The sequence below is a fragment of the Phasianus colchicus genome, chromosome 7 (genome assembly GCF_987193195.1).
Source record: "Phasianus colchicus chromosome 7, bPhaCol1.hap1.1, whole genome shotgun sequence".
Classification (NCBI taxonomy): Eukaryota; Metazoa; Chordata; class Aves; order Galliformes; family Phasianidae; genus Phasianus; species Phasianus colchicus.
Genome location: NC_143442.1, coordinates 20,571,592 through 20,597,810, shown reverse-complemented (window position 1 = coordinate 20,597,810; position 26,219 = coordinate 20,571,592). Strand labels below are relative to the sequence as shown.

At 40.8% G+C, this 26,219-nt stretch overlaps 1 protein-coding gene across 2 annotated transcripts in view; it reads left to right on the top strand.

Moving 5' to 3' along the window:
• Positions 1–26,219, top strand: part of CHN1 (chimerin 1) — an 80,033-nt gene that overhangs the window by 30,719 nt on the left and 23,095 nt on the right. For both annotated transcript variants that reach the window (XM_031599442.2, XM_090144071.1), the window contains exons 6-7: positions 8,329–8,617; positions 25,793–25,870. In XM_031599442.2, the coding sequence (XP_031455302.1) occupies positions 8,329–8,617; positions 25,793–25,870 (367 nt within the window). The remainder of the gene's footprint in view (positions 1–8,328; positions 8,618–25,792; positions 25,871–26,219) is intronic.

The following is a 26,219-nucleotide window of genomic DNA, read 5'->3' as shown; positions in this document are numbered from 1 at the left end:
TTAGACAAAGAATTGGAAAGTTGTGCCCCAGCTCTCAGGACACCTCCATTAGAACTCCTGAGCAAGAATCCGTACTCTATTGTGCTGTTCTTAATGTCTGCCTGGCCTGAAGCTTCTGAGCTCTATCGGAGTTGAAGCAATAAAAAGCCAAGTATAGCATAATCAGGTGAATATATGTAGCATACATTGCTCTATTCTTCCTCCCTTTTCCTTCCCTTTCAGAGATGCATGCCTTTCTGTCACTGACAGGCTCTGCTGGAGTGCCTTCTTGCTCTAATGCCCTTAGAAAGTGACAGTTAGAAACCCGTCTTCAAGTTAGTCCTTTGGTTGGCCTCTTCTTCTGTGTGCTTTTGAAATACATACTTAGAAATCTTTGTGTTTAGAGAAAAATTTCTTTTCCTGTGCCTCATCAATAAGCATAAAAAGTCCTTCAGCTGTAGGTACTGTGGGTGCTTTATAAATATGTTTTCAAAATAACACACAATAGCCTCACATTGCTGTTTAATCTCATAATTGTTTTTATCAAAACATTTATGAATTATTCAAACACTGAAAGAACCGACAGGAATAACTGTTATCTGGCCCACTTTTCCTTCTCCCTCTTACATACTTTGATGTAACTTTGCTGAGTTTAGTATAGTTTGGCCTGATTTCTTAGATGCTAGGAAGAGAATCAAGCTAATTTTTATTGTAGCTTTTGTTCAGGAATAAATGGAAACCTGGCCTACCTACTGCTGCACTTGTGCCAAGGAAGAAATCATATTCTAGAAAAAAGTTACTCTGTCCCATTAAAATAAAAAAATTACTGTGCATGTTATTTTACAAAGTTTTTTGTCATCTAATTTCTCCCACTGTTAATTCACAAAACACTTTAATGGCAGATTGGGCATCAACCTAAGGCAATTAAACACTTAGAGATGGCAAAATGTAGCAATATAGTAATTAAACTATTCTTCTATCATTTATTTATATAGTGATGCCCATGAGACATTATGGGGAGTTGTCCACATCGAGCAGTTATTTTTGTCATTAGAAACACAACACTGTTTTGAAAATAAGAAGACACTGAATATATTCCCCTGTATAGTTTATGGATTTTAGTCTAATGCATTAAAATTAAACTTTGTCTGAAAATATTTCTTAGTACAAAGTGTTTTACATGCAGATGTCATGTCACAAATCACAGCATGCCGTCAGTTCTCTTTGTGTGCTCTTATGACCTGACAAATCACAGAACAGATCTCTGGCTCTGCCCAAATCTGTGTAGCACACTGGTGTGCCAGTTGTACACACGCGCTGCAGGCTGGGCATGTCCAACAGCACATATTGCACGTGAGAGCCCTGCTCTATGATACTGGTGGCCCATTGCCACTGCAGTTCATGTAACCCCCCTCTTTCTTCATGTGAGCGCAGGGACAGCGTGCACTAAAATCTGTAGATGGAAAAAAAGGCTATTTTAGACTTGTGCGTCTTTTACTTTCCATACAGTACATTGAGAAAGCAACTTTGAAGTTAGCAGCAAATAATGTAATACCTTTCATTATGTTGAGTAAACCTACTTGGAAGGTTGGGTGGTTTGAGGCAAATCAGATTTGACAAAATCTCTGGAACAGAAATCTTACTGTGGATATTTTTAATCACGAGAGAACTTTTAAAAATAATCCTATTTTGTTTTTAATATAAACATTGAGATGTTTGATAATATCCTGTAAAGTATATGTAAAGAAAACAAACAATACAGAAACAACCGAACAGTGTTTCTCCACTCCCCCTCTCCATAGTCAGCCATCCTAGCAGATAATGGAGAGGGGCAGAATGGCATAAGTATCAATAAGTTAATTGCACTTGCAAAGCTATTTAATCATAAGGACATTCCTTTCATTTTCACTCTGTCTTCCTCTCGTGTTTTCCTGATGTAGTGAATTCAAATATGCATGTTGTCTTAGTAAGGTCAGTTAAGAGCAATTTACTATTAGGATGAGAATATCTGTAGAAGCATTTCAATTAAGGTGGTCACGAGCTTCTCAGGAAGAAAGTCCACAAATGAAACAAAAATGAACATGTTTGAGCATTATGCTGTGGCAGTTCTCTCTCTGTTTTAATGATTACAGTGGAATTTCCATTACAGACCTGACGTTCTACTTCTAAATTTGTCAGACAAAGACCATCTGATATGACCTAAAATGAGAATGTTATGCACAGGCCATGTAAAATTTGTACACACGTTTTGAAATTTGCAGAGCAGACACTGGGAAGAGTTGATACTTAAGCTTAGAAAAATTAAAACACAGTTCTGCTTGAAAGGAATACAGGAACCATGGAGTTGTACTGTAACGTTAACAGTCGGGAGGGTGGGGTTTTTTGTTGTTGTTTTTTATTGTTGTTGTTTTGTTTTGTAAAAGAATATAACTGTATGAGCTTAATCTGAATCTGTGAAAGTTACTAACGTTCCTGCTAGTAACAATTCCAAAAGGTGTTTTTTCCAGGCATATCAGCATAGGTTTTTAAAGTACTGCTTTCATTTGAAGAGAAAACAGCAGGCTTTTGCTCCTTTCCCATGTATATATAGATTTCAAATGTGTCTCAATCACTAACCATAGTGATTCTTTTCCCAAGAAGCACCGAGGTCTTACCAGATAGAGAGAGCTGTAAAATATTGCCCAAACATTGGTATTGATTCTGACTGAATCATCAGAGCAATTCCAGAAATGTCCTATCAAGCTTAAACAGAATAGGGCATGCAACTGCAGTACTAAGAAGAGGTAATACTTCTGTCCAGCAGTTTCATGTCAGAACCAAGTTATTTTCAAGCAATCTATCACTGATCGGGAGCATTGAGAGTGGTTCTACGTGTTAAATGATCTTACTGCACATTAATAGCATACATGGTTATCGATAGATCAGCTGGCCTTTGTTCAGGATTTGAGATGGTGGGAATCAGCTGTTAAAGCTATTAAAAATGAGATGTTGAGACAAAAGAAAGATTTTCCTCTTAATTTCCTTGGGTTTATTTATGAAACACATTATTACAGTACCTAGGGCTGATAGCAGTTTCAGAGTTCATTGTTTTCAGCAGCTGTTATCTCCTGCTGATACCCTAGAGCAGTTGTCTCTCACTTGTGCTGTCTGTGGCACGGCTCAGGATCCACAGGACATTGTCATTGCTCTGGTCCTCCTTGCCATGCTACTTGCTGTTTCCTTTTTGGGCAAGGAAATCTGGCAAACAAAACAGTGAAATAAACTTCAGCCTCATTTGATAGGGTCTGTTGAAAGGCTGTCATCATGACACAGCACTAGCTTAGAATTATTTTATCTGATCCTAAGTGAGTTGAAGGTTTTGTCTGCATTGGTATAGAGTAGCCACATTTTGTTTCCAGCTCTGGGATTTGTTTTCTCTTCTGATGGATGCCACGTTTTTTTCCATGTTAATCTAAATTTTCATATGTTCATCCAACCCATGGGTCTGATGAGATTTCAGGGATAACTCTACAACTAATTAATGATAATCAAGCTATAGTAGTCAGCCAGCAAGTACTGCCCTTCCAGATGGCACAGGAAAATTGTCTCAGATGTCTGTATTCTGCCACTTTTCCTAGACTCATTGGGCAGTAGGGATTTTTTGTCTACTCTTTTATTAACAGCACCTTTACTTTCAACTCCTAATGCATTTGATTTCTTTTATGCATTTACGTTTTTGAGAATTACTGCTGGTTTTTGGGTTTTGGAGCTGATAACGTTCCTCCTCTGATACCCTGGGAAGAAGGCACATTCCATTATTCCCTGGCCGTTCTCAGAAATATTGCCAATAAATAATAAAACATAAATAAAAACAAAAGTTTTTATGACTCTCAGGAGTCAGAGACCTTCTGGATTAACTGTGTAGGTTTTGGCAGCGTGCAAGATCTGCGTTTTTTGACCAGGGAATTGGCCAAAAAAGGATTTGTGGAATAATTTGTTTTCCTTCACATGAACACAGCGTGATCAGGAGACATTCAACATTGCTTACATTTCTGTAGCTTTTTTTGGAGTTATCAAGACCCTTAAGTATTGAATGAGAGTTTTCAGAAGTTAGAGCTGAAATTATGACATTTAATTTTTTTGCAAGACTTCTACCTTCTGGCCACAAAGTGCATTAAAGACACTTTTCTCCAAAGGAAGAATATGTCCAAGTGAGCTTCTGTCACACGCACAGAACTTAAGATTTCCTAGCTCCGAGTATGAAGATGACAATGTCACAACTAATGAGGATATTGGAATCACTGTGGGATGCTAAGGTTATGGTATGGTGGCAGCTAAGCGTTTAAACAGTGCTTTTGTCTTTAGGTGGGGGCTAGATACTCTTCTCATCATAAAATAGCCTGTGAAAGAAGTGAATAGCTACTGTACTGTTCTGTGTTTGGACTGTAAAATCCATCATCTAAATGGTAAGAAAGCACAGATGGGCTCTTAGTCCTTCACTTCTTCCTTTTGTTTGATCAATGAATGCTGCTTACAGAGTGGTTGGTGGAGTCTGAAGCCCGCCTTTCTCATGCTATGATACCTAATTCAGCTCTTCAGTCCTTTATTACTAGCCACATTTACTCTACCATTTAATCCATTTTCCCACGTTGTAGACACTCTGCCCCATTGGAAACCAAGGGGACTAGACAGAGTGATTGCTTTTCAGACAACTTGGAATAAGAAAAGTCTTTTATCTCTAGTCCTGCTGCTTGCAAACAAATGCACAATAGATACAATGGAACTGTTTGACGTGTAAGAGGTCTATTTCTTTTTCTTGGAAAAACATCTAGTGTTCCCTTGTTTAATCCAAGGAGAACATACATTATTTGTGTCCTGTTTTCTATTTCTAAAACAAAAAACAGCTGGTACTAATGCTTGCCTTTAGGAAAAGACCATCAGGAAGTTGAAATATCAAATCTTGGCTGTACTCAGTTTCCACGGTGATGTATAAAGTACTCTGCAGTGATGTTATAGAAGGTAAACATAAGGAAATATTCTTGCTAATGGAAAAAATTAAACCATAACATTAAATAAGACTGAAGATTAAATTTGGATTGATCATTTGCAAATGGGCGTGTACATTTGCATTTATATTGTAATTTCATCAAAATAGTATCATTGTGTGGTGAGAAATTCAAATGAGTTTGAGAAAGGTAAAGTGAAGAGTTACCAGACATTGTATTGATGGTACAGTCTTTGTAAGAGATTCTTGGTGCATTGATTTGTGTGGATTTTTTCTTCCTTGTTGCTAATACTATTCAATTTAAAAAACAATACATTTCCCCACAGTGTTTCCAATAAGAAATGAATAGAGAGAAAACAGTTCGATGTGGAACAAATAGAAAAGCAGATAAAGGCAAACCATTCCATTTTCACCCCCTGCAACACCTTTTCCAAGCGATTACGGCACTGACACAGAGTAACTTGTTTGTCTAAATACCTTTCCTTAAGAGCTAATTGTTAAATTATCTTAAGGTATTTTGAACTGAGGAGGTTGAGTGCCATGCATGCAGAGAGAAATGGATGTTCCACTCCCCAGATCCATATGGGAAGAGGTTTCAGCCTGTTTGTGAGGTTTAAAAGACGAGTTTAAGTATGAGTGTTGTTAAAGAACTAAAACTGTGTACTTGTGTGTTGAAATGTGGGTCAGCAGTGGGATAAAGATGATGCCCTTTAGGGAATCCTATTCCTTGTGGTATCTTTCATGCTTTATGGGCAGCAGTGTGAACAGATGTACAGCATAAGGGCTGTTCAGTAAAACAGCTGGGGTACAACCATGCACCTGCTGACCCCAATGGGAAGAGCATAAATCTTTGAAAAACTTCTGATCGTTCTCTGCATTTGGCTATCTTCAGAACTTTGTTTTAGACTCTGAAGGATGTTATTAAAGCCACGGGTAGTAATCAGCCCTGAGAAGCTTTTCTGTGCCTTATCTTTTCTTGATAAGATTAGCATAATACTTTCTCTCCTAGAAAGCTAAGAGCCACAAGTGACCTTCTGCTTCTTTAAAGCTCTGCCGTAAGTACTGCCAGAGCATATGTTACTGATTAGAACAGCAATTCACCTGATGCGTCTCTTAATAAAAATCATTCTATTGGATGTTATCATTTAGGCCCATTATTCTTCATCTTCAAACTTACTCTGTTTTTGCTAAACTCTAACGCTGTCTGTGCTCCATGTGTGTTGTTCCTGCTGGCTTGAGCAGGAGGTAGTGAAGGTTGTACTTGCTTTGGCACTGTGCAGTGCTGAGCACTCTGAGCTCGTATTGACCTTATGGATAGCAGAGGGCACGCAAGGAAAGTGTCACATGGGCAAAACTTTCCTGTCACATTCTAAGTTGAATCGATTTTGCCACTTTATACAGTAAAGTATTTGTGCTGCTGTGTCACTCATGAGCTCCAGGATAGACTGGTCCCTCATTGCAGACTGGTGCTGTGTGAATACACAACTTGCAGACAGTGCATGCCTCAGAAAGCTTACTGTTGCAGGGAAGGAAGTAAAAATGCTGGAAGTAGAGATAGGGAGCTTGAGGAGATGTTGGGATGATACTGGTCACATCTAACTACTGGGTATAACCAATAAAAAGTAATGTGTGAGAGGGAAGAAGAGATTCATTAGTGAATTAACAGTCCAATTAAAATTGATTTATGCCCAGTCTTCTCAAAAATGTTGTCTGGCATGTGCCTGGAAGGAAGATGCTTTGAAGAATGAGCCTGAACATGTTCCTACCCCTTCTGCTCTAACTTGGGATGTCATCTTTTTGCTTTCTCTATGTCTTGTTTTCACTCCAAATTCTGTTTGTGATCAAATTATTGTTGGGTAAAAATGCATTTTTTCCTGTTGTTTTGTAATGTCTTGCTTTTCAGTGTGATGTGGTGAACATTTTGTTTGTGTGGCTTAAAAATGTGGATATATGTTCCAATTAATTTCCAGTAAAATGCCAGGTAGTTTCTACACAACATGTCCTCTATTATTAGTGAGCCAGATGTGGATTCCTGAGAGCTCCCCAGGAGTGCGTTGCTTCACAATTAAGTGTACTTCAAATGTAGTAGCTCCTGAAATTACAGTCACTGTCAAGTTTGGCATTTTGATTCAGAAAACATGAGGAAAAATTACACATCAAAGAACAAATGGTTTTGCCCATACTTGCAGAAAGATTGCATGTATATTTCACCCAAGGCAAGGTCTAATATGCTTTCTGTTGTTGGCCAAGGCTCCTTTGAAAAGAAATCACTTCAGCAAAGCACCGGCGTTTTTCCTTAACATCTTTTATGAAAATTTTGATTGTGAAATGAAAGCAATTCATTCTTCCAAATTTAGTTTCTAATATGCATTTGGCTGATCTGACCTCACAAAGGGGCCCAGTGCCCCGAGCAGCACCCTTCCTGCTGTCTGATCAACAACACTGAAGTGAACTATGAAGGAAGCTCCTTGCCTCCATCTTCTCTGCACGAAATGCATTGGTTGTTTCTAAGCGCAACACGGCTGTGTTTTACAAGTTTACTTTCAGGCAGCAAATTGTTGCAGGTTCAAAGTATAGATTTTGAAAAGTGCTGATATTCAGGTAAAATCCGTGTTCCTGCTTGTGGTTGCCTGCATCAAAGTCTGATTGCATCCAGACTGCAGAATTGCTAGCATCAGATAGCTTACGCGTTATGCATGTTACAAAGATTTGCTTGAAGCTCAGGACTTAACAACCATAACACAGAAGGAGTTTTGTATAAAGCTTGAAGAGTTAGTCCTTGGCCTTTGGCCAGGAATAAAGAATGCTTGCCCTTGTGCCATTTCGTCCTGTGCTGCTCCACTGCTGGCAGCAGTTCTGCTTCAGTGTAATTGTTGGCACTGAAGCCAAGCTGAGCCCTGAATGGCCTCTTCCAGCAAGAAAGCAGAGGTGCAGAGGTCTGAGACTGCATCAAAACTCCATATTGATCAACTGTAATAGAGGACTTTATTGTGAGAACCCTTCATATTAGAGCCAGGCAAATGGACTACAGTGGTGCAGTAGTGAAGTACTAAAAAACGCCATAAAGAACATGAAGTAATTTTCAGTTTTTTCCACAGGATAATCAAGGGGTTAAGAGAATGCAAGAATAAACAGCCTCTTCTGGGACAGTTATTGTTTTGGCTATCTATCTGCAGTTGTTAATCTCTCCGTCCTGTCCGTCCTAAGTAGTAGTTGAGTTTTTTAGTCACTTCTGAACTGGACTTAGCTTAGTCACAGCTTTAAGTGATAAAGTATTTTTTTATTGTTTGCAAAGGCTTGATTACTCTTCTTTATTCTTGCTTACTGTTATTTTAAAAAAATACTTTCCCATTTCATTGAGGCAGATTTGGAAGTCAAACCAGAAACTTCAGACTCTACTACGATGGCAAGCACTTTGTTGGGGAGAAACGTTTTGAGTCCATCCATGACCTGGTGACAGATGGATTGATTACTCTTTATATTGAAACCAAGGCAGCAGAATACATTGCCAAGATGACAATAAATCCAATTTATGAACACATAGGATATACAACTTTAAACAGAGAGCCAGCACACAAAAAACATATGCCAACCCTGAGAGATGCACATGATGGCAAAGACTCTACAGGAGAGGATGAGGTAGCAGAAAAGAGGGTAAGCAATTGTTAACCCACACTCTTCTTTCTGTTAGATGTTTTATTTTATACATTTAACCTTCCCATCCCACTATAAAGTACTAAAGGTACCTGTAGATATTTAGTCTACGCAATTATTTCTAGTATTGCATTAGTAGTAATATTTTACATTGTTTCAGTGTTTTTTTTAAATGGTGTACTTGTGCATATTGCAAATTTCAGATTCAGAAATCTGTTATTTTTCATTGTAAGGTTCCTTTCTTCAGGTTTTTTTCACTATTACAGATGTTACCATTAAGTCATTCCTTTATTTCAAGTAGGCTAAGAATATATCATCTTGAGATTGTTTACAGTGTCTAAAACAATTGCCCATTGGTCAAAAAAATGTATTCCTTACATTCTTTACAGCGTTCCCCAAACAAAATGCATTCCATAATCTCTGCTGCAGTCTGCATACAATGACAGTAAAGTCGTCCACATTATAAATAAGCCTGTTCATTAAGATGATAAAAAGTTAAAACATTTCACTCGGCTAAGTTCGGTCTGTCAGAAGCTGACAGTGCTATTTTTTGCCTCAGCCAGACTTATGAAGAAAGATTGCTCTCTTCAGAGAGTTGCATTATCAGCTGAGAACTGACTGCATTGTGGATCAAAAAAGAAAAACGAACAAAAAAGAAATCTTAGAACCAGTGAAAACAAATATTAAAGGAGGTGGGAAGGCATCAGGCAGACAAAGCAGCTGCCTGAAACATTATTCACTTGATGGAGACTTTCTAAAAGAAAGCAAAATATAGATTCCATCATGTTAAACTAATTACTTTGTTTATTGAAAAGCCAGCATGTTAAAGTCTCTTTAAAGTGTATTCTTACATATGTTTATGTGTGAATGCATGTATAATAATCTGATTTGCTCCCCTACTTCACTGACTTCACAATGACATTAGGAGTATCTAATATGCTTTTGATGCTTTGAAGAAATACTAGCCTTAGTTTGGAACATGTGTTTGTTTTTCCAATCAGAAATATGTCTGTGATCGCAGTCTGTCTTGAGGGGAAGAAGGGGTCTCACTAATGATTTCCAACATACACAAGCATCATAATGAAACTAAGTTGTGTTCAGAGTCCGTAGAGAGGCTTGTAGTTTTGGTCCTTCAAATCCTTCTCCAGCAGTCTGAAGCACCAGACCCGTGCTGAATTTGCTGAGAGATGAAGCTCCCAACATGGTCCGAGAATGAATCTCAGTTTGCCTTACTGCAATCAGATAATCTTAACGAAAGAAATCCCAATGGGCATATTGATACTAGTTGACCATACTAAACATTGGATTTGTTGCCTGTTAAGTACTGGTGGTAGGGGTGTGACAACTCCTGACAGCCACTGACTTGCAGCGTGCTGTTTCAAAAGAATTTCTTTGTGTTATCATAGAGGGTTCGTTGTAATGCAAAGCCTGGGTAAAAATCTTCTGTGTGAGTTCTGGAAGTCACCACTTCGGCTTGGTTGGGTAAAATTGACTCTTACTGCATGTAGCAGCTTTCAAGTGACAACACAACTCTGTTCCGCCACAACATTTTTTAGAGTGATGAAAAAGGGATTTTGATTACTATTGCTGAAAGATGCTGGGTTTTTTGTACAATTCATGGTGTTATGTCAGCTTCATCAACAAAGTACGAATATTCTTTCAAATATTTTTCATTAGATAGTTTGATACCTATTAAGCATTTCTCGCATCTTGAAATTTTACGTGGAAAACTTTTTGAGAGGTCAGTTGTGTAATTGCAGCATCCCACACTGTTTGGAATTTACAAGCAACTCAAGTTGCTTTGTCTGCAGCATGGCTGAATTGTAGTAATGGTTGCCAGCCTAAAACCTGGCTTTTGAATCTCTTCAGTGTATGTGCCTTGGAACCACGTTGACATGGACACAGTGGGGCACACAGTCATCTCAGCACAGTTAAATGTGGAGATTCCAGTTTAATTTAAAGTCATTGCCAGTTGGAGTCACTACTCTTGGCTACACAGGAAAGGCACAGCATATTCCTTTTACTGTGGAGTGGCAGAGAGGTCACACCTTTGCTGCCTGTGTCCACCTCTTAGCACCTGTGCTGGAAAATGGCAGAGACTCCCAAGTGTTACCTCACCCAGCAAATCTCCAAGGGTAACGAGACGCTCAGCCATGTGACTGGTACATGGTCCCAGCAGCAACCTCAGCATTTGCAGTGAGCCCTGGGGCCCAGCTAAGGCTTGCCAAATCCTTCTTCTGTCCTCTGTAGATTGTAGGATGTGGGGAGGCAGAGGAACGCAGCAGTGGCCTTGCTCAGTGTCTCATGGAAGGGATATGTGTGCAACTGCACGAGTGGTGGGGAAAGGAGACCTTCTAGATTATGAGCTTTTTGTTGAGTAGTAGTAGTACATCCTCTACTAAGTTGCTTGGAAGGTCACTGTACTCTTTTTGTGCGGGCTCCTGCTTCTTACTGATATTTACTTTAAAACTTCAATTTATAATCACATACTCCCGGCCTTATTATGAGCAATCACTTGAATAATTTAGCCATGGTAGAAGGAAGCTTTCTTGTAGGATATTGATAAATAGGTCAAGTATTTTCTATTTATCCTTGGCAAGAGGAATTATTCAATATGAAGAGTACATCACTGAATCAACGTTGACAATTCTAGCAGAGAACGCAAAGAAAATTGTCCAAAATACAACAATAAAAAAAAAAAGTTGTCTTATCATCTGAAAAGCAAAAGCTGTGTACTATAACACTGACCCGGGAATGGTGATAAAGAAAATTTCTGCACAGTGCAGTATTTGGCAACTAATGCACCTTTATACTGCTTTATACTGTTGTCAGGGAGCTTCTCCTTCAATTGTCACCACTATCTGTTTCTCCTCTGTAAACAGAGAAAAAAGTCTAGGTCTTGAGTACTGAGACTAAATATGCTCCCAGATTTGCAGATTCAGTGGATGTTCAGATCCAACTTTAAGCTTTGTGGCTGTTCCCCAGTCCTGTGTGAGTGGTGTACAAAAGATAAATCCTTCAGAAGAAGAAAAGAAAAGAGATATACACTGGCTGGGGAACAGCTGGTGGGAGTGTAATTTCACTTCCTGACATAAAATCAAGTGGAGGAAATTGGGCAGCCAGAGAACACACCTCCAACTTGAGAATTAAATACTAAAGAGCACTTTGCCTAGCCATGAATTTGGTATGGGGCTTTGGCAGAGAATGCCACTGATGTATATTAGATCCCTCCTGGCATGCAGTAATACTACTTCATTTGTTCTCCACTCTTTTCAGCTATTAATCTGTATTAGAAGAACTCATTGTATGCTAAGTGACCTGTTATATTCAATGCGTTTAAAATGAGTTTTAGGAAAGGGGAAGTATTTAAAGACCATAAAAGTTGAAAAGGCAAAAATTACACAGTCAGTAGATGAGAACTGTAGGACACAAGTCACAATACTCCTAAGTACTGAGTCCTGCAACAGACCACATTGTGGAGTGATTTAAGATGCAGCTCTTAAGAGAAAAAGCATGAGAATATTATGCACTCTACTCTGCCTCCCTGGTTATGAGAAGGATTTTTACTGTTTACTTTGTACAAGTTGAAAATAAAATTACTGGGTACTGATTTATGATTTTCATAACCTGTGAAAGAATTAAATAGATAACTGGAGCAGAGGAGATTGAAAATGGGAAAGGGCTTGACGTGTTTCAGTGCCCTGAATTGGTATTTTAGCTGCCATGCTATAAGGGTATTGCTGGTTCCCAAAACAGTCTGCAGATTGTTCAGGACTCAATTGTGCAGCCATCGTGGTCTGTCTGTTAGAGAGAGGCCTGGGATTCATTTGAAAGGGGCTTCCCATGTGGATTCAGTCAGTATGGCTAATGTGGGGATGGAAATAATACCCACTATCACAAGATTTACTGTTCCTCTCGTGCCTTGAATACTGATGGATTTCTGAACATTTTCCTCTCTCAGGGGTAATTATGGCCTTGAAAGAGATGACTTGATTGAGTTAAATACCTTACAAAAATGGTAGCTCTATGAAATTAATAAATACCTAGATATATACATCAAAATCCTTCTTGAAAGCCCCGCAAAGCATGAAATTATTTTTTTCATTTTGACATGCTTTGAGATACTAATGTAAGGTGTATGATTTATCCAAAATTTAACATCAGTTATAAGAAAACAAAATAATCAGTTATCGCTCTCCTGTCTTTCAGAATGAAATACTGAGGTTAATGTTAGGATATTGTATCTATTCTTGTTTACACTGGTGACAAGTGCTGTTTCTTCCAGAAGCTGTAGTAATAGCAAATCAGATGAAACCTCTTTCTAGACTGTGCTACATTCAGTCCAATTCCCATCCATGGAAAGAATTGAGAGGAGGTTTGTGCAGCAGTTATACAACAAAATCACTCATTTGTTCTATTTTTTACGGTCCGAGAGGTGATACCGTTTATTTTCCTCTGTAGTGATGAAGGCTGATGGTCTGCAAGTTTGTTCAGGGAAATGTAAATGTATGTCATTTTAGTAGGAAACCTGCTTTTAAGCCTGCCTCAAAAGATAATCCAGAGCATAAAGTTAATTGCAATATCTGCCTACATTTTTAATGGATTCATACCAGCCTCCACATCCAAAATGGAGGGTCACCGTTACGGCTGCTCCCAAAGGACCAGTCTATTTTCCAATCTTGAGCCAGCACTGGTAATTTCACTAAGAGCACTACTGTTTATCTGCTCTTGTTCTCACTCCAATCTGTTAAATCTGCACAAAATCTCTCTCCACCACAGTTCATTTTATTTTCAGGGAAAGAATATCAGAGAATGTAGCTGAGAAAGATACAGTATTCTGTTGCAGAGGCATAATCCCCTTTAGGGAAGTCTGTAATGGAGGAAGGCAACTGTTGCGTTTTACTTGGCACCGGTAATGCCCAGCCTGGGAGCAGGGGGGGCTGGAATGAAGACAAGGCCTTAGTGATCATAGAAGAAGACTTTGGTGCTTTGGGAGTGAGGAAATCTTGATGCTGGAAGCTGTTTGAAATATTTCCACTTAATCAAATTAACGATTTTATCAGAAAAGATGGATGTGTAAGGTCTGGCACCTAGACAAGCTGTAGCTAGATCAAAGGTAGTGTCAAAGCAGCAATGCTGTTACACGTACAGCTTATAAACGTTTACCGTGAAGTACGCTTAAAGACACGTGAGGCTGAGCACTGAAGAATCCCACGGGTTAACTTGAGGAGATTGTCAACTCTTTTCTCACAAATGTTCTTCCCCAGTCCCTGCGCGGGTGTCTGTGACAATCATTCTGGAAGTTTAATGTAATTTATAAATAAAACATAACTCTGTGGAAGGCAAAAACTTCTATTTATTTCTTCTGGGCTTAGCCCATCTTTTAGCAGAGGCTTCAAAGCACAGACAATTTTGTCAATACCAAGAAAGCTCCTAATGGAACGAAGGATGAGTCTGCTCTTTAGGTAGCTGCTGCAGTACATCGGCAACATTATGCTCCACAGAGGTTACCTCAGCCTTTCTCATCTTCCCTTCTGGTCCTTGGCATTTCTGGTGGCAGTGACCTAGTGCTATGTATCTGCCATTACGTATGGCATATGCAGTTCAAAATAAGACTGTAAATGGCGGCATTATGTTTTTATAAGCACATATGTTTTCAACTTAACTGTGTGTTTATTAAGACCTGAGAAAGATGAGCTAATCGCACGTGCTGTTCAGTGTGCAGGCATCAGCACGAGAAGGATCCTTTCTGCAGGGTGCTTTTTCTGCTCACAGTCACTGAGAGTAACCTACGCCCTTATTCATGTTCAGTGTGGCAGTAAAATTGATACACTAAAAAGATTATATAAACTGATCTTGTTCTAAGATTCAGGGCTTCCAAATGAAGCATAAAGTTTGCTAATTGAATCCCCAGGTCACAGAAGATTTTGTTCTTCTCTCACTGGTGCTTTGTGCTTGCAGAAGGTATACTAGCAAGCCAGACTCTTCTCAAGCTGGACCAGTGTCTCCGCTCCAGTGCTAAACACAGTTCCTTGGCTCAACTGATTTTCCCAGGCAAACTGTCATCTTCTTTCCTTGCTAGTCCTGCTGGCACTCAGCTGTGCCCTATTAGTTCCTGTGCTTTGCAAATGGCATTCCAGCTGATTCCATTTAACCTTCCAGAACCTCACCCACCTGTGCCTCTAAAGCACGTTAATGTAATGGCCACCACGGAGTGAAAGCTGTATGTCTGTGTTGGTAGCCTGACTAGATGCTGCTGGTCTAGTATTGCAAAGTTAAAAGCAATTAAGGCCACACAAACTTCGAAGTGAAGAGTGTCTTAGGGTCTTGGGTCAGGTTGCATTTCAAATGCACAGTATGCCTCCCATCTCAGTGCTGTGCTGTGGATAGGCATAGCTGAGGATCAGCATCCCAGTTCAGCCTTGCTTTGTAGGTGCCAGTCACTTAGTTGCTCGCTGAGAAGAGCTGCCTCATCGCCTTCTGTTTTATCAAGTAAGTGTAGCTTTTTCGTGATCTGGCACGTGAGGTCTATATACAGAGGTGGAGTTTTGTAAAGTCTGGTGTTTAATTATATCGAGGGGCCAACTGCCATATGAAATTAGGGGTAGTCCCTCAGGCTCACAACCAGGCTCTCCACAAAAGCACAGGGGATAATTGCCCTCGGTGTATTCATGTGCCTGCTCAAGCCTTTGTAAAATGAACGCTGAACCAAACCATTAAGAAGGCTGTAAAGCAGTATGATTGCTGTGCAATTAAGTCTGAAGAATACTGCTTGTGTTGTTGCTGATAAAATGAAGCCATTAGCGATGAATGAGGTGCTTTTCTTTTCCTGTGCTTTCAGTGTTGATAGAAGTATATCTGTGTAGCTCTTGCTAGTAAAATGCAGTCCTTTCCGGGGTTTCTGACATTTGATAGTTTGGATCTGGTTACATTTTTACTGCCTTTCTTACCTGACCATAGCTTCTCTGTTGTTGACTGGCAGGCATTTCCTTTCTTTTTCATTGGTGTAGGCTAGCAGAGGGAAGGAGGAAGCTCCCTCAGCTCTCAAGAAGCCAGGGAGGTTGATCTGGTCTGGGCCATCTTCAGGTGCAGAGAGATTTTATCATAGGTATGAAGAGATGGGGCATGGGAATAGAGAGGTCAGGCTCAAGATAGAGATTGTGGCTTCAGCCCTATGAGGAGCCTGTTGCTTCCCATCTCCAGGGGCTGTATACCTGTGGCTCCCAGAAAGGCTGCTGAGGTGTATAGCCATGAAGCCCCACATCCCTATTTATGGAAATGAAGGCCTTTTCTTTAAAACTGATTTTCTGTTCTCACAACTTCATTGTCCTTCCAGTGGTCCCAGACATGAGTATGACGGATTTCTCTCAGAGCAGGAGTGTGATTACCACTTCTTACTCATGCCACGAGCTTCCTGGGCAGTGAGGAACTGCAGTGGGTTGCTAGCTGGCAGCTCTGTCATTTGTTGTTCTGTTTCCATAGCTGTGTGTTGGGTCTTTTTTTTTTTTTCTTTTTTAAAACTCCTCCTCCCATCTGGCATCTCCTAATTATTTTCTATTACTAATCACTCCTCCAGGAAACAGGCTGGACTATTGAATAAAGTGACCTATAAAAGGATAATTTTATTATTTACAGGTTTCTTACCTCACTTAGACTTTATAATGTGACATTCTATAGCTGGTGATAATCACCTTGGGCTGCGATTGTGTGTAATCTCATAAACTAGGCAGGGTCAGGTCTGGTCACTCGTTGAATATGAGACTCCCCAAGGCAGCAGGAAGTGGTGTGAGTAGCACCTTTTGCTGTGAACTGATATCCAGGATGTCTTGTGTTTTATCCTCTAAGACTCTGTACCCTGCCTAACTTAGCACTGCGAGTCAGATAACCAAGGATTTTCTCTACTTATCTCTATCTCTATTCAGTTAAAATTAATGTTTGTAGCATGGGGTTGATTTTTATGTAGATGGGAGGAGGGGAAGGCATTTTATACTGATCACTGTTTACATGCTCACAAGTACAAATAGGTATTAGTTGGCTTCTGTACAAAGATGGAAAGGATGAGGACCTGTGAAGGTCTGGTCTGTCGTTAGCCATTCACTTGGATAGTCCCATGACAGACAGGCACATCTGCTCCACTAATAATTGCCTATTCGTAAGTGGTTACCAAACCCATAAGGCCACTAAAGAGTGAAATGTCTAAGTCCTAGCAGAAAGAGAAGTACTTAGGGTGCCTAAATGAAGTATTTGGAAGCATTGGACTATGAAAGAAAAAAGAGCAATCCTTTATCCTGTGGTTAATGTTGCAAAAGTAGATCTGTTCAAACCTTTGCTTCTTTCCTTCTGATCTTTCACAAGCAGAAGATATATTTTCAGATAAAATTTCTCATGCTTAGTTTTAGCCTCTAGCAGAATATTTTTCTCTTCAGAATTTTAACAAAGTAAGGAGAGCAGTTTTGTTGCTAAGCTCAGAAAACTACTTGCTCTTATTGCTTCAAACCTGTCACGCTAGTTAGCGGCAAAGACAGCAACTTTTGACAGTCTTGTAAAGTCTTCCTTATATCATTAACTTTGAGAATGTTCAACTTTTCCATATTTAACGTTTTTTTGTGCATGGCATCGGCAGTTCAAAATAGTGTTGTTTCTGGCATTTGCTGTTACTACAGCACTAATCTTAAAGCAACATGAGAACCATCAAGCTGAAAAATCTGACTGTCGGTGAATGGATGTTGCTCTGTCCTTTGTTACCTTAGCATTAGTGTTCCTCACCCCCTTACAACTTCAAAGATAATCATATGGATGATGTTTCTTACAGCGAAGAACATGTTATAATGCACTTAAGCTATATTCTTTCTAGTGGAGATTATTATTGCCTTTGTATAGAGCTAAAGCAGTTGAAATAGTTTGTGTAAGGGATGTTAGAGTTAGTGTCACAAAGGGTAAAGTCTTATAGTAAACTTTATTTTTACATGTATCTGAATTAGTACATTTTCTTATGGCTTCCAATTTGTGAAGTGGATTAGTGGTGCTGATTAAGGCCACCAAGTGTTTTTTCCCCCTTCCTAATTGAGAGAACAGAGGATGAATACTGTGAAGATATGGAAGGCCATATTCCCAGTTTGGCATGTAGGGGTGAAATACTTGAAAAGTATTTGCATAATAATGCATTAAACTCTTGGATACGTGACATTGCTTAAAGATTTCTGGTGATTTTGCATTGCTGGGATAGCCTTGGAGCATTTACTATACTTAATGTGACAATGGATTGGCTTTGCATTCGGGCATTTCTGGAAATTGTCTGATGATTGGAGTAACAATGTGTTTAATACAAATGCACAGAATCTTTGAAAAGTATCAAATGTTTTTATCTTTCACTGAGTCTAAAAGTCTTCGGTCCCTTAAGTGACAGCTTCCCATTCACTCCAGCCTCCAAACAGAGCTGCAGACTGCGCTTGGAAACAGACAATCACCTTCATCACAGGCTGGTTGTAAGGCAGGCTCACTGCTCAGCAGACTGACAGCTCACTGGGAGACTCTGTGGGCCTTCTCTTAGGCAGCTCTTGCTGAAAATTCAAACAACGCTTGAAATATTCCAACAGTACCACCAGTTGGGCACTAGTTGAGGGTGGAAGTATAAATAAAAAGTTGTTACTTAGGATGAAAAATGTGACTAAGTAAGAAGAAAGCAATGATGCTGGATAAATACGTAATTGCCATTGTCAGTAACTGAATTGAAGAAATAAAACTATACCCCGGACTTAGTTTTTGATGTTTAACATGCCCTATGCTCTTCTGTTTGAACAGAAGAGCTTCTGTTCAAAGATCATACGCCTTTAATATCCCAACTGTTAGGTCTTTGTCTTAGTGAGTGGGACCTGAGACGCTGAAAATAGACATCACCTGAAAACTGAGTAGCAAAAAACTACAGACTCGCTGAATGAAAAAAATAAAATAAAATAAACTAAAGCAAAGGTCCTTGTCTGTAACAGAAGTTGTACCACCTGTACATGTACTGATTCCTGCTTTTTCCCCAGAAGATAAATAATCTATGTTTATGATGGAGACTTGCACTCCCCACTTTGAATCATTCAAAATGTTTCAGTTTTCAAATCAAGATGTTAAGTTTGCTTCCAAGATTCTGATTTTGGCCATTTGATACAATGCTTACTTGAGTGCTCGTCACCAGGAAGAAATTTTAATAGCTATAGCTTCCTCTAGGGAACTGGAATGCTTCCTGCCTTTACATAAGAATTTTCATGACAGAAGCATTTAAAAATGTTAATTAGGAAACTTAGAGGGAATAAATAGGAAAGATGAACCATATGTGAGAAAGGAGAATGAGAAAATTGGAACAATTGGAAATTGTTCAACAGAATGTAAAACAGTGTTTGTTAGTTGTTGTTTTTTTTTTCTGAGTCTCTAATCAGAGAGTAGATATTATGGGTGGCAGTAAACTGATAATTTAACTTTGGGACTTTGCAGTGTGTAATTCCACTGTGGTTTCCTTCATTGCAAGTTTCAAATCAATCCTGTTTTAAATAGAGATGGAAATAGCAAGGAAACAAGGGGCCAACATGAGAAGCTCATCTGAAGGATGATCAGCCTTCCTCGTTTTCTCAGTCTGCCTAATTACACTGTGTAAAATGAACATAGATCTAGACCCTCTGCAGAGGTGCAGCTCTGCCCACAGACACAGATGAACCTAGATAACTGTTATTTGGGGTCTGCCTGAAGTGCCAATGGACATGTGGGATTACCACGTTTTGCCATTTTTCTGCAGGGAGGTGGTCCATAAGCAGATTTTTACCACTGTAAATTGTGCATGTTTCCTGTCAGTGTCACAACTCTAGTATTCTTTCAGAGTAAAAAATATTTTCACCTTGATTCATGGAGTTGAATTAAGTGTTATTTAAAGAAAGATTAGAAGGCTTTGCACTTCCTTATTTTTGCTAAATAAGTATGATTATGGTCTCAGAGCATGTTGAGGAAAGAAACTCTGACAGCACGTGTATCATAGCAACATAGCCTGTTCAAGAAGAGGTGGATGAATTCAAAATAGAGGATGTGCCAAAGGAACAGGTGTGGTCTGAAATACAGAAAGTGTTTAGAAATTAATGAGCTGCGGTTTTCAATTATAGCATATATTGAATCATTCTAAATTGAATTACTATGTAGAACAAAAAAAAGTACTATTAGTCTTCTCTTGCAGTCTGATGCTTCTAATGTGAAATGAATATTATACATCAGGCAAGAGAATGTTAATGAGACATAAAAAGAGATTTCCATACTGCTTCCTATGCTATAGCAGTATCCAACACTCCCGTTCCATGAGGAATAAATTAAAAATACCTTGTAAATGTAATCATAGAAAGAAAGACTTTTCTGTGGACTTTGTGAGTACCGTTATTCCCGAGTCTCTGAATTTTCAGTTACATAAAGTTGCAGGAGTTTATAATAAAACCTGCTTTTAACAACGTGATTCTTAAATGGATGTGATGAAGAAGTTTTTAGCCACTGTCAACATTCCCTTGCTAGGAGACAGGCCGGGTCCCATGTCAGTGGGTATGATTAAAGTTCTTATGTGCCTTCTCTCTCTTAGGAAAACCTTCTAACAATGTGGATCAGATAAGAAATAAGTTATCATGAGTTACCTATAGTTTCAAAATATTAGCCTAATGGTCTGTTTTGCCTTGTGATACTTACGTGTAGCATGTTAGTAACAAACAGTATTTGCTGTTAGAGTAATCTTCACACAACTGCTGTTTTGCATTGAATTTTTACTCTTTCTGCTCCTATACAGCACGTTGTCTTTGGGCATTTTTAAGTTACTTTGAATTTATTTTTGGAATAAGATTTGCCTTGAAGTGTCACAAGTCAAGGGATTTTTTTGCTGGAGCAATGCTTCACTGCAGCAAGCGCCAGTCAGTCATGCCTCAGTCAGGAATGCACAGCTCCCTCAGGGCCAGCAGGGCCTACAGGCAGCCTCCTTGCTCCACCAGCTGTTCATCCTGCAGGTCCCAGCAGCGATACACATCACTATGCAGCCCTGATCTAGCAGTGCCTGTTGGTGTCATGGTGGGCTGACACCCTGTAAGTAGTCCTCATCCCCTTGTAGTGTTTTGATGTTTACGGTGTCCTCCAGAACCTCAAAAAAGAACCCTGAACTTGTATCTGGAGGAACTTTGAGTGTTTTATTGTATTTATACCATTGTTGGAGCTGTGGTCGTGTAGCAAAATAGCCCCTTCCACTGGAAGAGAAACTGTCTGCCACTGAAAAGTGCCTTACTTCTTTATCACTATCCAGAGAAAACAAGGTTTGTTTTTTAAACTATCATACTTTAAAGCAAGCCAGAGATTCATGCAGACTCAACCTTGTTAAGGTTTTAATTAAAAAACATTTCAGTTTTTTTTTTTATAAAAACAGATGTAGCATCAGTTAAAACATTTTATTTTTAACTTCTGTTAAATTCTAGATATAAAAATGTTTAACGTTACCTGCTGTAGGAATACTATATGGTGTCGTCATCAAAACTACTTTGTAAAACCATAAAAATTTCAAAAGTAGCCATTTCTTTAGCTTCAAAAATAGGAAAAGATCCTATTTAATTGGGAGCCAGTCCACTTGGAGAATTTTGTTATGAAAATCAGAAGTTTTCTCAGCGATAGGTTTTCATCATTGCTCTGCATCTTCAACCCAAATTCAGCAGTGGGCACTGCTGCCTGGCATGCAGGTTGCTTTGGGATCTCTGTTGCTTTGGTTGTTGTGTGAGCCGGGTGCTGTCTGCAGGCCTTGTGCTGTGGCTTGTGGCAAAGGAGTGTGCTGGTCCTTCGCATCGCCTTTCTGAAATACCAGCACTGGGCTGAACTCTTCAGTAGCATTCCTACCCACTGCTCACACAGTTTACCTGGGGATGGAGGCTCTGCCTGGCATTACTTGTCCACAAGTTTGGTTGAAGGTTTGGTTTTCAAATATGCTGTTCCTTGAGATGTATACAACAGGCTGCAATTCTCAAAAAAATGCTTGCAGGATAACTGCTGGTCAATATTGTTATTAAACTGCATTCCTTAGAGGGAAGAGATTGTATTACATATAAAGTCTGAAACAATAAAGGCATATTTAGGCATTGCAACATGAAAATACCATATGAGAATGAAAAACCTGCTGTGTGCTGCACATGCATTCCCAAGACTGAAGAAAACATGATACTGTGCTTGAGAGAGGAGCCAGGTGGTCGTGAAAATGAACACTTTTGTGCTGGAAATGTGTGTGGGGTTCAGGATGTCTGAGTAAGCCCAGCCTTTTTAGGGCTTGTGAGATTAACCTGATGTTTCCATCTTCTGTGTTTTGTTTTTTTTTTTTTTCCCTGGAGTGATTTCAGTTTATTCCTCAACAAATGGGAAAGGCATTGATATGCCTTTATAGAAAGATTATTTGTCTGATGCTGACTGAATTGTATGACTGGATTAAACTTGCATAATGTGACTTTCAGAGAGTGACTAATTGGAATTTACTGCGAGCCATGGATGACTTTAAAATCAATTCTGTAGAGTCTTCATAATAAGACTTACTAATTGTGAGATTAGCACCAGAAAATATGCATATATTATCCAAATAACGCAGAGAACAAATAGTGCTCAAGAAAATTTCTGCTTCCACTGCACTGTTGAGGAATGCTTCAGGGAGAATTAAGGAAAGCGGTGTCTCGGTAGGACTCCCAAACTGAAGCCCTGTTATGGCTGAGGTTTTCGGACAAATGAGAACGCTTGAAATAGCAGGCTATGGTCTTTGGTTTTCTTTTTTTTTCCTTTTATACAATGTGCAACCTCTGAACAGATGTCTTGTTTAACGGTTGCTGTGTTTCTGGGCTTGATTTTTTTTTCTTTAAGTGCTTGTTTCAGTCACTAAAATGATGAGGACTGAGAGGCTATTCTGCTGAGATTGGCCTGCCTATTATTTCCAGTCATTCTGTTTTCAGTTCACCTCAACCCTGTGAAGTCACACCCTTCACTTAAAAAGTTCTCCAGTCTTCTTTCTCCTGCATTGTGCCCAATGTATTTGCTCCCTAAGCATGCAACATTTGCACTGCCACAAACTAATAAAAAATAACATAACATCGGGACTTGACTTTGAGAAGTGGAAGACTTTGCTCATCACGTTTCTGCTTCTGGACAATGGGAAGTGTTGGGGAGGCCAGTGGCTGGCCATGTAGGAGCCACAATGGAGCAGGTCTTGAATCAAGAACCCACCAAGGGTGTAGGTGGAGCAGCTGACAGAAGTAGAAGTGAGTATCAGGAGAGAAATCACATCCTGCATGACTTGAGCTGAGCCTGCCTGTGCTCTCAGTGGTGGTGGCTCACCTGTAGGGGCTGGGGCACTGGGAGCGCAGGAGCTGCTCCCTGCACAGTATTGGCTCACGTACAGGATCTGGACCTGCCCACGGACCCGCAGGGTGAACAGTAAGGTGTGTACAACAGAAATTTTGTATTCCAGTTCAGTTTTCGAAGCAGGGGATGAGGGCTGTGCTAAGAGTGCTGTCTTGCAATAGCAAACCTTCAAAGTTAGTGAATGGCGGAAGAATGATGTTGTATGATGATGTCATTCAAAAGCAGTTTTCTGGAGATTAATTTTAATTGCAGCACTGGTTTCTGTTAGGGAAATATATGTAAGAAATTGATAATGTTGTTTTTCATATTTTTTTTTAGTGGTTAATTTTATGGTTTTCTCTTTATTTCTATCTTTTTTTTTTTTGTATGCACAGATACAGTGCAAGCAGTGCATGTAAGGGGCTGTATGTGTGCAGCATTCCTACATCTGTAAACAGCAGAAAATGCTTTGCACTGAACAGTAGGAGACAGATTTATGTAAAACCAATCAGCGGTCTTAGTTAGATTACTGTAACACAAAGCAGCGTTAGAATTAAAATTCATAATCTTATAACTACTTTTCAGATTATTATGTGTTTTCATAATTAGAGCCATGAGATACGACCTTTCCCTGTTGGGTAGTTGTGCTTACCCTTTTATTGGCAATCTTAAGATTTAATTTTCCAGGATCCAGAGATCGGTTTCTACTAACGTGACTCTGAAGTGCAATTGAAAATAAATCAGTTCTAAGCTTTAGACAGAAAAAAAGCTGATAATTAAGGAATAAGTATGTCAAACAAACAAACAAAACCTCTACAAATATGGCCTCTACCAATGACTGGAAGGAAAATTCAGAATGCTTTATTTTGCTTCTTAAGTGAAATGATGCAGGTATTAGTACAGGTCAATTCTAATAGTAAATGTGCTCTGGAACAAAACAGATTTGATTTTTAAGGGGTTTATTTCCTGGTATGAAGTATTTCTTTCCCTTTTCAAAATAAAAGCAGAGGAATTTTGGGTTTGGAGCAGATAGTTCCCCTGGGCCAGGTTTAGCCTTGTTCCACATGGACTTTCACCCAACATGGTCTTTGGGAACGAGATCTTGGAGCTGGGAGAATGGACTGAAAGAGCTCGAAGGCCTGCTTCCTCCTCGTGTGGCCCTGCTGTTTCACATTTGTGTGAAGATGAGGTGGTCAGTTTGTGGCATCTCTGAGCACTCTTCATTTTTCTTCATCTCCTACTGCTATGTGACACATACCAGAAGGATGTGGGAGAAGCACATCTATTCACTGCAGCAGACATGAGTGGTTTAAAGCAAGTCATGCAGTCTGAGGTAGCCACTGGATGATCATCTCTTGGTAGGGAGATCATGCAGTCTCCTGCGCGTGTTGAGGCACTCCTAAGGCCCTGTGTATAAGCAGTTTTGTTCTATGTTTGGCCAGGGTCTGCATTATTAGCAGTTTACTTGCAATACAAATTAGTGGTTGGTGAAGCAAATAAGGACCAGGCTCTGAGCAACCTGATAGAGCTGCAGATGTCCCTGTTCACTGCAGGGGAGTTGGACAAGATGAGTTGGAAGGAATCCTGAAAGATCAAGGAATTCTATGGTATGTTTAACTTCAGTCTCTGCAGCTTGCCCTTCTGCAGGTAATTAAAGCCCAGGGGCAGGGTAGTGGTGGCTGTGTAGGGGAATGCCGAGGGCTCATGGCCAGCAGTACCTGCAGAACTGAGCTGTGCAGTGACACCAGCTGCAACACACCATTTCTATCCAGAAGCCTGCGACAAGCTGTGCTTGTCTTTGGTTGTTACTGAGTCATGAGAGATAAAAATACCTCTGCTGCAGGAGGGAGAGTGGCTGCAGTGCTGCAGCCTGTGCCAAGCAGTCAGGGCTGCCTTTCCCAGGCAGGTTGTCACAGGAAAAGGTCCTCGTGGTGCCAACTATGTGTAGGGGACACAGTGGTCACCCCATGGCGTGGGTCGCCGCCGTAAGACCAGCAGTGCGGTTCTGCTGCCTGGATGAGAACTGTTCAGGAATGCACAGCAGGTCCAGCTGCGTGTGCCAGCGCGGTGGGACCCCGTTGGTGTTCTGGGAGCCTTACAGAAGGGCGGCTGGGGTCCTAGGGCTGTGCTGGGAGGGGGCACGGGCTGAGCTTCAGGAAGCTGCTGGCTCACAGCCCGCTAGAAGCGGAGGTCGTTACCTGACGTGAGTTTGAGGAGCACCCGTTTACGTCAAGAACATTGACTAAAGTGACTTTAGAAGAACAGAGCCGAGCACCGCCGGCCGGGTCGGCAGCTCCCGTGCCCGCAGCGCCCACGCGGCGGTGCCGGCTCACCCCCATCCCACCGCCGGTACCGCCGCCCCCCGCCGCCCCCATTGGCTGCGGGGCGGGGGTGCGGGGCGGCGCCGGCCGCACGGCTCTGCCCTACGCGGGGCGGCGGGAGCGCTCCGCAGCCGCGGCCGCCGGCTGAGGGAGAGCTGCGGGTCGGTGCCGCTATGCCGGCGCGGAGCCCCCCGCAGCGCCGCGTCCCGCCGAGCTAGCCGTGCCCGCAGCGGGCCGCCGCTGCCATGCCCCTCCCGGCGCCGTCAGAGCGAGCCTGACAGGCGGCGGCGCGGCCGGCTCTCCTCCCGTCAGTTCCAAAATGCCGTCCAAAGAGTCGTGGCCGGGGCACAGAGCTAATAGATCGGCGGTGCGCAACTCCAAGCGAGAGGGGCGCCAGCCCGATCTGCTGATAGCAGCCCTGGGGATGAAGCTGGGCGCGCAGAAGTCGTCGGTGACGATCTGGCAACCTCTGAAACTCTTTGCTTATTCGCAGCTGACATCGCTTGTCAGAAGAGCAACGCTGAAAGAAAACGAGCATGTTCCCAAATACGAGAAGATTCATAACTTCAAGGTAAGAAATTCCACTGCTTATTCCTTTTAAGGGTACCGTGGGGAGTTGCGTTTCACTTTGAGTTGCTGCGGTGTTGCAGCAAGTCATACATCTGCAGGCTGTGACTCCGGAAACTTACCTGCTCCCGTTACATCTCACTGCTGGTCACAGCAGCTGGGCATCTTCAGAGCACTGAGGGTTCCATTGCTGGTTGCTTGTGTGTGTGTGTTTGATGCCATGTGTCACATCCAGGTTATCTGTTCCATTTACGCTTGTTTGGTAGTGGGAGATGCTAGCAATGATGAAAGCTGCCAACTTTTCTTTCCATTCAAGTCGCTGTAGTTCAGTTTTACTTACAATGATGTGATGC